Below are 9,338 nucleotides of genomic sequence, written 5' to 3'. Positions count from 1 at the left end.
TAAGGACCCGGACTCGGCGGTTGCCTAGAAACGGCCGCTAGCCACCCTCCCTCCCCTGTTTAACTCGCCGCCTCCGACTGCGCGAAGAGTATTTCCGGTTCCGGCTGCGGGCCGCAGAAGACATGGCGGTGTCTGCGTCGGTAGCTGCAGGGGATGAGGACTGGTAACTTTGGGGGCATGGGCTTTGGCTGACCGCCTGAATCCGGTCCAGGGGACTAGCGGCAGCCGCGGATGGTCCGTACGGCGGGCGTGTATGGCGGGGCGAAGGATGAGGGATGTTAGAGACGCTGACATTTCTACTTAAGAGAGTTCTGGACTGAGGAGCGGGTGGGTGGTGGAGGGGCGCTTGTCTGACCGGGAGACCGCATCAGCGCCGGCCTGGCCAGTTCGGGCCGCGCCTTATCTGGTTCGATCATCCGACTTCACCCCGTCCCATTTTCTCTATCTGAAGTGGATTTGCTCAGGGTCCCGATGCGGAGGAATGCCAGTTTATCAAATCTCTCCCCCATCCCTTATCCCCGGAACCGATATCCTCCAGTCAGCCCCCCGTTCCTCGTTCCCCTTGAATCAGTCTATTTCGCTGAGGCTTTCCTCAGCCTCAGCCGTCTCCCTTACCGATAGCATTAATGAGGACTGTTGTCTGAATAAAGCTTTACACCTCACAAAAGCTCTCCTAGTCCTTCTCTTAAACATTCTTAACAAGGGGACCAGAAACCTGGAAGGACTCTGGGGTTTGGAAATAAATATGGATTCACTTCACATTTTATTAGCTATGCGATGCTGACCAGGCCACCTAGCTTCTGTGAGTCAGTGTCCTTAAATGTTAAAAAAGTGGGTGTGTCATCCACCTCAGAATAGCTGAGAAAATCAAGATTGGTTTGTAACATACAGAAGCCTCCTTTTCATTAGCAACTCTGTAGTATAGCACCTGAGACGACCTGACCTGAAGAGATTAAATGATTTGCCAAAAGGTACATAGTAATCACTAGGAATCCAGGTTATCTGATTCCAAAACTTACATTCTTAGTTCTAGGGCATTTTACAGTTCCCCTTTCCCTTTTTATCTGTCACCATCTTACCACCGTCCCATCCCATATCTCACATCCAGAGCCCAAGTCACAGGTAGGATGTGGGAAGTATTGAAGGACCTCTTGATGGAGGCTGTACCTCAGTGTTTCATTGGTTCAGGGAGCCCAGCCAGTGCTAGCCTTTTTTGAGACCTCCTAGATGTGGTTTACAACTTATTCAGGGGGACTTTAAGATTCTAAGGGGACACTTTGTGCCATGACAAGGGCAGTACTGACTGTACAGCTAGTCTGTGGTGCTCTAACATTCTGACTCTCTTGCCAACTGGAACTACTCAACTGTTACCTACATTATCTATTTTATATATTGTCTGCTTAAGACTTAAAAAGACTTTTAAAGCTTTGAGAATCAATCTTTCTCTGTATACACACAGACACACACACACACATATATCAAGCTAGGGTAACTCTGTTCTTAGTGAAGAAGGGGTAAGATATAAGTATGAGAAAGCAAACCAAACATGCATCTTTCCACATATTATCTGGGTAAAGCTGTGCCCTCAAGCCAGCCACTCATCTTCAGTGGCATTACATCTCCTGTTTCTTTTAAGGAAACGTGTGTCTTCTGATTTACATCAGGACCACAGGATCCTGACCTGGACAGGTTGAGCTAGATCAGTCAGACAACAGGGACCATAAATATATTGAGTATTAACCTCATCCTTCTGTCTTTCCTTTTATGGGAAAAGGTTATACACAAACAGGAAAAAAAGGGGACATAGACTAACTACTATAGTCAGAATACTGTTAGGCACTTCACATAAACAAATCACCTTTCATTCTTATGATAACCCTGGAGTGGGTGATAGTATCTATATGTGGTAGACGGGGTAATTCAGGCTGACAGATAAAAGAAACTACTCAGATCACGTAGCTGGTAAGTGATTGGTACCTGTTCCTCATTCCAAGGCTGATGGCTCTTCCATTGCAGCACAGCCTTTACAGCACATAGATCTGTTCTGTTCAAGTTTGTATCTCCTTTGAGGAGGTTTGCAATGACTCGTATTGGCAGTGTGCGTAGACGCTGGGATCCATGATGAACACTGGTGTAAGGAAAGCCAGAAGTGGTATTGGTAACTTTAATGCTAATCAATGAATGTCATATTTCTGGGTCAGGGAGATGGCCACTAACAAACAGCCAACAGTGCAATGAAACTTAAAACAGGCAGCTGGAAACCGCTTTGGTCCCAATTCTGCCTCCATTAAGCCTTGAGATTTGGGCTAGCCTTTTCATCTTTTTGGGAATCTGTTTGCCCATCTGTTGGCAGAAATGATCTCTAAAACACTGATTCCCATGCTTCCTATCTGGCCACTTGACAAACATTTCCTGAATTTTTATGGAGGTCAGCAAGAGAATACACTCAGACAGATGGCCATTTTTCTACAAAGCCAGCCTTTTTTGACCTTAGTAGGACTTAATATGAAGAGTTGTAACAGTAAGTCAATCTCCCCCGGTCTCTCTAGGGTCCTTCCCTCTGAAGTTGAAGTGTTAGAGTCTATCTACTTGGACGAACTACAGGTGGTTAAAGGAAATGGCAGGTATGTGTTCAACTGGAGATGGGCAGGAGTCCCCTTGGTAATAAGAGGATTCCATGCAGTATCTGTGAGCCTTGATTCAAAAATATTTCTGTCATATGGACAAACACTGTTCCTTTAATCACCCCAAAAGAAAGAGCCTGAAGCTCACTTCTTCTGCCCACTTCACTCTCTTCCCATTAAGCCCCTGCACAGTCACATCCCAGGTCTCCACTTCATCCACCTGCAGGTCATCACCATGGGAAATCTACATCACCCTGCACCCTGCCACTGCAGAGGACCAGGATTCCCAGTATGTCTGCTTCACTTTGGTGCTTCAGGTTCCAACACAGGTGAGGCCTCTATGGCAGCAACGGGAGGAAGGGAGAGGCCTTGGGGGTAGAGGGCTTTAGCAGTAACATGTTATTTTCTCCCTCTAGTATCCCCATGAGGTGCCACAGATCTCTATCCGTAACCCCCGAGGACTCTCAGATGAACAGATCCACAAGTGAGTCGGGCTAGTCAGAGCAGGGAAAATGTGGGAAACAACTCAGTCTGGAGCGGGCAGGGCAGCCTCATGTTTGCTTTGCCCTCTCCCGCCAGGATCTCACAGGCGCTGAGTCACGTGGCTGAGGCTGGACTGGGTACTGCCATGCTCTATGAACTCATCGAGGTAAGAGATGTGCTAGCCTGGGGAAATTTCCTTCCCTTCCAGCTACAGCAGTGTCTCTCAACAGAGGTTTTGAGCCTAGAATCTTAAATATGTTTGGAGACATTCATTTAGTTCTTGTTTGGGTAAGGCCTAAACTGATCCAGAAGATGAGACTGTCTTCTGTTTCAAAAAATCTCCCCAAAAGACAGCACTGTAGCTTCCCCAAGTTGCCTATTCCAGCATCTTTTTTTTTTTACTTTACAATATTGTATTGGTTTTGCCATACATTGACATGAATCCACCACGGGTGTACCAGCATCTTGACAAAATTATTTTTCCTCTTTAACTTGTATTTCTCATGCTTCACCAAGAGTGCGTTTCTTGTTCTGGCATTGGCAACTGATAGTAGCTAGAGATCTTGCCTGGAGGGTCTAGCCATAAATGAACATTTGAAGGGTAGTCTGACATTTCAGTTCAGTTCAGTTGCTTAGTCACATCTGACTCTGCAACCCCATGGACTGTAGCACACCAGGCCTCCCTGTCCATCACCAACTCCCGGATCTTACTCAAACTCATGTCCATTGAATCAGTGATGCCATCCAACCATCTCCTCTATCATCCCCTTCTCCTCCTGCCTTCAATCTTTCCCAGCATGAGGGTCTTTTCCAGTGAGTCAGTTCTTCGCATCAGGTGGCCAAAGTATTGGAGCTAATCTTCAGCATCAGTCCTTCCAATGAATATTCAGGACTGATTTCCTTTAGGATGGACTGGTTGGATCTCCTTGCAGTCCAAGGGACTCTCAAGAGTCTTCTCCAACACCACAGTTCAAAAGCATCAATTCTTCGGTGCTCAGCTTTCTTCACAGTCCAACTCTCACATCCATCCATGACTACTGGAAAAAACCATAGCTTTGGCTAGATGGACCTTTGTTGGCAAAGTAATATCTCTACGGTTTAATATGCTATCTAGGTTAGTCATAACTTTTCTTCCAAGGAGCAAGCGTCTTTTAATTTCATGGCTGTGGTCACCATCTGCAGTGATTTTGGACCCCAAAAAAATTAAGTCTGTCTCTGTTTCTATTGCTTCCCCATGTGTTTGCCATGAAGTGATGGGACCAGATGCCCTGATATTAGTTTTCTGAATGTTGAGTTTTAAACCAACTTTTTCACTCTCCTCTTTCACTTTCATCAAGAGGCTCTTTAGTTCCTCTTCACTTTCTGCCATAACGGTGGTGTCATCTGCATATCTGAGGTTATTGATACTTCTCCCTGCAATCTTGATTCCAGCTTGTGCTTCATCCAGCCCAGCGTTTCTCATGATGTACTCTGCATATAAGTTAAATAAACAGGGTGACAATATATAGTCTTGACGAACTCCTTTTCCTATTTGGAACCAGTCTGTTGTTCCATGTCCAGTTCTAACTGTTGCTTCCTGACCTGCATACAGATTTCTCAGGAGGTAGGTCAGGTGGTCTGGTATTCCCATCTCTTTAAGAATTTTCCACAGTTTGTTGTGATCCACGTTGTGATCCACACAGTCAGAGGCTTTGGCATAGTCAATAAAGCAGAAGGTGTTTTTCTGGAACTCTTGCTTTTTCGATGATCCAACAGATGTTGGCAATTTGATCTCTGGTTCCTCTGCCTTTTCTAAAACCAGCTTGAACATCTGTAAGTTCACGGTTCATGTACTATTGAAGCCTGGCTTGGGGGATTTTGAGCATTACTTTTCTAGTGTGTGAGATGAGTGCAATTGTGCGGTAGTTTGAGTGTTCTTTGACATTGCCTTTCTTAAGGATTGGAATGAAAACTGACCTTTTCCAAACCTGTGGCCACTGCTGAGTTTTCCAAATTTGCTGGCATATTGAGTGCAGCACTTTGACAGCATCATCTTTTAGGATTTGAAATAGCTCAACTGGAATTCCATCACCTCCACTAGCTTTGTTCGTGGTGATGCTTCCTAAGGCCCACTTGACTTTGCATTCCAGGATATCTGGCTCTAGGTAAGTGATCACACCATTGTGATTATCTGGGTCATGAAGATCTTTTTTGTATAATTCTGTGTATTCTTGCCACCTCTTCTGAATATCTTCTGCTGCTGTTAGGTGCATACCATTTCTGTCCTTTATTGTGCCCATCTTTCCATGAAATGTTCCCTTGATATCTCTACTTTTCTTGAAGAGATCTCTGGTAGTCTGCCAGTGGAGCTGACTAGAAAGAGTCTTGGTTCTTTTCCTCAGAGTTTCTACCCTAATGAAGGAAACAACCCAGATGAAATTATGCCTAGAGCTACAAGTTAATATACACAGCTAACTTTTGTTTGAGATCAGAAACACAAATGCAGCCTTATTTTCCTCTGCTTTCAATTTTTAAGGAAAATGTTCATAAAAGAATGAAGGTGGGTGGCCTGGAGTCAGAATGGGCATGGAGCACTGTAGCATTTCTGAATCAGCCTCCACAATGCAGCTTTGAACTTTGTGGAATTCCAGAGTAGTCGCTATCCAAGTGACAGTGTGCATGTGTATTTCATAGCTTGCTGCCTTTCCAGTTCTCTGTCCGTTTCGGGTGTCCATGCCTTCACTTTCTTTCTGAAAGCTGACTCCACAACAGGCCCATTGAGGGAGAGATACTTAAAGAAAGGCCTCCCAGAAGATGTGAGTTTTAACTGAACACTTTTTTTTCTAAGTTGTTTTTATTTTCATCCCCAGTATTTCAAGTGACTTAATGAGTGGAAAAACAATTAAATTGGATTTTGGAGCTAGGTAGATTTGCAGGGGAGGGGTGGCACATAGGGAAGGATTGATTCTAAGCAGAAATGATCACCAAGACTGAAATGCATGACCACGAGATAAACTGGCCCCTTGGGAGACAGCCCTGCCAGTCACTCCTGGGAACAGCTTGACAAGCTTCGTTCCCAGTTCCCACCCCTGCCTCCCTATTTGAACAGCTTTTTCTCTCCTCTCAGAAAGGGAAGGAAATTCTCACAGATAACAACATCCCCCATGGCCAGTGCGTCATCTGCCTCTATGGTTTCCAGGTGGGTTACTCTCTTGGGACCTGGGGGTCTGCAGGTGACAGACACAGGGGCTCAGTGAGGAGAGTGCTGACAGTGTCCCCCCTCCACCGTCCCTCCAGGAGAAGGAGGCCTTTACCAAAACACCCTGTTACCACTACTTCCACTGCCACTGCCTGGCCCGGTACATCCAGCACATGGAGCATGAGCTGCAGGCCCAGGGACGGGAGCGAGAGCAGGAACGGCAGCACGCCGCACCCGAACAGGTCGACTCCTCACCCCTGTTTACATGACTCACAGCCTTTCTATCCCTCCATTCCAGGGCCTTCTTAGCCTTTTCAGGGTCATAGGTACCTTTGAGATGAATGAAAGTTCACCTCTGTCCAGGAGAAAGGGCATCATTATATCTGCGTAATCATATTGCATGTGGTTTCAGAAGGTTCTCAGACCTCTAGCTCAGCAGCCCCCGCTCTGTCCCCTCTCACTGCTGCGTGGGTGGGCCCATGCCCCTTTGTCCCAACCCTCTGCAGTTGAGGCTGGTCAGCTAGCGAGTGCTTTGGGCTGGGAAGCTGGGGTGTGATTTCACCTCTCTTTTCAGAAGGCCGTTGGTGTGCAGTGCCCAGTGTGCAGAGAGCCACTCGTGTACGATCTTGCCTCCCTGAAAGCAGCCCCTGAACCCCAGCAGCCCATGGTAAGAGAACTCTTTTAGTCTAAATCAAAATCAATGGAAAAAAAAAAAAACAAAAAAAGATCAATGGCATCTTGTCTGCTTCGAATGGGACTTCAGGAATTGGGCTTAAGCTGCCTGGGCCCCCTCTGCAAAGCTGTGGCCCCCAGCAGAAATCTAAAATTTATTCCAAATGAGCCTAATCAGTTCAGTCGCTCAGTCATGTCTGATTGTTTGTGACCCCATGGACTGCAGCACGCCAGGCCTCCCTGTCCATCACCAACTCCTGGAGTTTACCCAAATTCACGTCCATTGAGTTGGTGATGCCATCCAATCATCTCATCCTATGTCGTCCCTTTCTCCTCCCGCCTTCAATCTTTCCCAGCATCAGGGTCTTTTCAAATGAGTCAGCTGTTCGCATCAGGTGGCCAAGGTATTGGAGTTTCAGTTTCAGCATCAGTCCTTCCAATGAACACTCAGGACTAAGCTCCTTTAGGATGGACTGGTTCGATCTTCTTGCAGTCCAAGGGACTCTCAAGAGTCCTCCAACACCACAGTTCAAAAGCATCAGTTCTTTAGCGCTGAGCTTTCTTTATAGTCCAACTCTCACATCCATACATGACTACTGAAAAAACCATCACCTTGACTAGATGGACCTTTGTTAGCAAAGTAATGTCTCTGCTTTTTAATATGCTCTCTAGGTTGATCATAACTTTTCTTCCAAGGAGTAAGCGTCTTTTAATTCATGGCTGCACTACTCTAAGTCTTCTCCAACACAGCTTCTCAGTCATGTCCGACTCTTTGCGACCCCATGGACTATACAGTCCATGGAATTCTCCAGCCCAGAATACTGGAGTGGGTAGCCTATCCCTTCTCCAGCAGATCTTCCTGACCCAGGAATTGAACCGGGGTCTCCTGCGTTGCAGGCTGATTCTTTACCAACTGAGCTATGAGGGAAGCCCTCTAATGAGCCTAATCCAGGGGATAAAACCAAGAACCTTGAGCCCATCTCCTGAGGCGGTCTGGAAGAGCAGGGATTTCAGGTCTGCCTTCTGTTTATTCTTCCCTTTGTTCCACTCTGCTCCTTTTCCTCCAGGAGCTGTACCAGCCTGATGCAGAGAGCTTGCGCCAGCAAGAAGAGCGCAAGAGGCTGTACCAGAGACAGCAGGAGAGGGGGGGCATCATCGACCTTGAGGCTGAGCGTAACCGGTATTTCATCAGCCTTCAGCAGGTGAGAGAAGAGTTTCCCTCTCCTCCCTTGATGACAGCTACCTTCCTAACCAGCAACCCCCTGCCATGGCCCATGGGTGAGCTTTGCTCTACCCTGGGAGGTCTAGGCTGATGGCGGTTGGCTTGGACTCTGGGCAAGGGTCCTGCAGTTCTCTGCTCTAAGGAACTATATCTCCATCACTGTCTCTGCTCACTTCCTCCTAGCCTCCTGCCCCTTTGGAACCCGAGTCAGCTATAGATGTCTCCAGAGGATCCCACCAGCCCAGCGCCCTTGCCACCGAACCATCCACCACATCAGCTACTCACACTGCCCTGTCAGCTTCTCTGCCTCTGGCCTCCCAGTACACATGTGAGAAGACTCCAGGGGCTGGGCCACATCTGCCAAAGCTGGGCGAGACCCAGAAAGCTGTGCTCGATCCCCGCCGGGCCAGTCGAGGCCCATGGAGACAGCCTGAACGGAGGCACCTGAAAGGAGGGGAGTGCAATACCCTCAAAGGTACCAGTGACACCCAGGAACTGCAGTCTCCTGAGGGGCCCCTCAAGGAGTCCATGGACCTAAAGCCAGAGTCTCATAACCAAGGGGGTAAAGGTTCTCCCCAAGATAAGGGGCCTGGCGAATGGCAGGGTCCCCCACCCCGCAGGACTCGGGACTGTGCCCACTGGGAACGCACCAAGAGTTGGACACCAGCTTCTTCCTATCCCCGCCTGCCTCGGGGTCGGGGAGCCTACCGGCCTGGTCCTCGAAGAGAACCTGTGAGCCTCGAGTCAGAGGATGGTTCCTAGCAGTACTGTGGGGGGACAGGGAATTGGGTCGGGAATGGGTAATAAAGAGATTGGCCTTGTTTGGCTTTCCTTACTCACCAGTGCCTAACCTTGAAGTGTGGCTCTTTCTAAATTTCCAGGAAGACGAGCATGCCAGAGTAGCCCCAATTTTGTTCTGAAATCTCTTCTCCCAAGAGATCGAGGTCTGGATAAAGGAAGAGTCTGACATCTCAGCTAGAATAGTGGGTTCCAAGGAAAACTAGAAGAGGCCAACATTTAAGCAGAATATGCAGGCCCCACCCTGCTACATAAGCCACTGTGCATGCAGCCACATCTCTCTGTCTATCTGAATACCTTTAGGTGGAGGATAGTACTTTCCTGTTTACTACAGTCTCTCTTCTTCCCACCTTGTCTTAGG

General features: G+C 47.6%; 1 protein-coding gene across 2 annotated transcripts; it reads left to right on the top strand.

Moving 5' to 3' along the window:
- Window positions 1-6: 6 nt before the first annotated feature.
- On the top strand, window positions 7-9,018 carry RNF25 (ring finger protein 25). 2 transcript variants are annotated; one of them, XM_006048168.4, is made up of 10 exons: window positions 7-163; window positions 2,550-2,624; window positions 2,851-2,953; window positions 3,041-3,108; window positions 3,204-3,273; window positions 6,214-6,285; window positions 6,384-6,527; window positions 6,863-6,952; window positions 8,025-8,159; window positions 8,363-9,018. In XM_006048168.4, the coding sequence occupies exons 1-10, from the start codon at window positions 123-125 to the stop codon at window positions 8,939-8,941; spliced, it is 1,377 nt and encodes a 458-aa protein (XP_006048230.2). In that variant the 5' UTR covers window positions 7-122; the 3' UTR covers window positions 8,942-9,018. The 2 variants fall into 2 exon arrangements, with proteins under 2 accessions (XP_006048230.2, XP_006048229.2); XM_006048167.4 differs by having other exon boundaries at window positions 8-163; window positions 6,860-6,952.
- The last annotated feature ends 320 nt before the right edge of the window (window positions 9,019-9,338 follow it).

This window comes from Bubalus bubalis, chromosome 2 (genome assembly GCF_019923935.1).
Source record: "Bubalus bubalis isolate 160015118507 breed Murrah chromosome 2, NDDB_SH_1, whole genome shotgun sequence".
Taxonomy (NCBI): Eukaryota; Metazoa; Chordata; class Mammalia; order Artiodactyla; family Bovidae; genus Bubalus; species Bubalus bubalis.
Note: the sequence above shows the minus strand (reverse complement) of the source record. Positions and strands in the feature narration are given on the sequence as shown.

Coding starts and splice junctions, on each gene's coding strand:
- RNF25 (XM_006048167.4), top strand. CDS start 123: ATGGCGGTGTCTGCGTCGGTAGCTGCAGGGGATGAGGACTG. Junction 3,109..3,203: donor TCAGATGAACAGATCCACAA/GTGAGTCGGGCT, acceptor CTCTCCCGCCAG/GATCTCACAGGCGCTGAGTC. Junction 3,274..6,213: donor TGCTCTATGAACTCATCGAG/GTAAGAGATGTG, acceptor CTCTCCTCTCAG/AAAGGGAAGGAAATTCTCAC.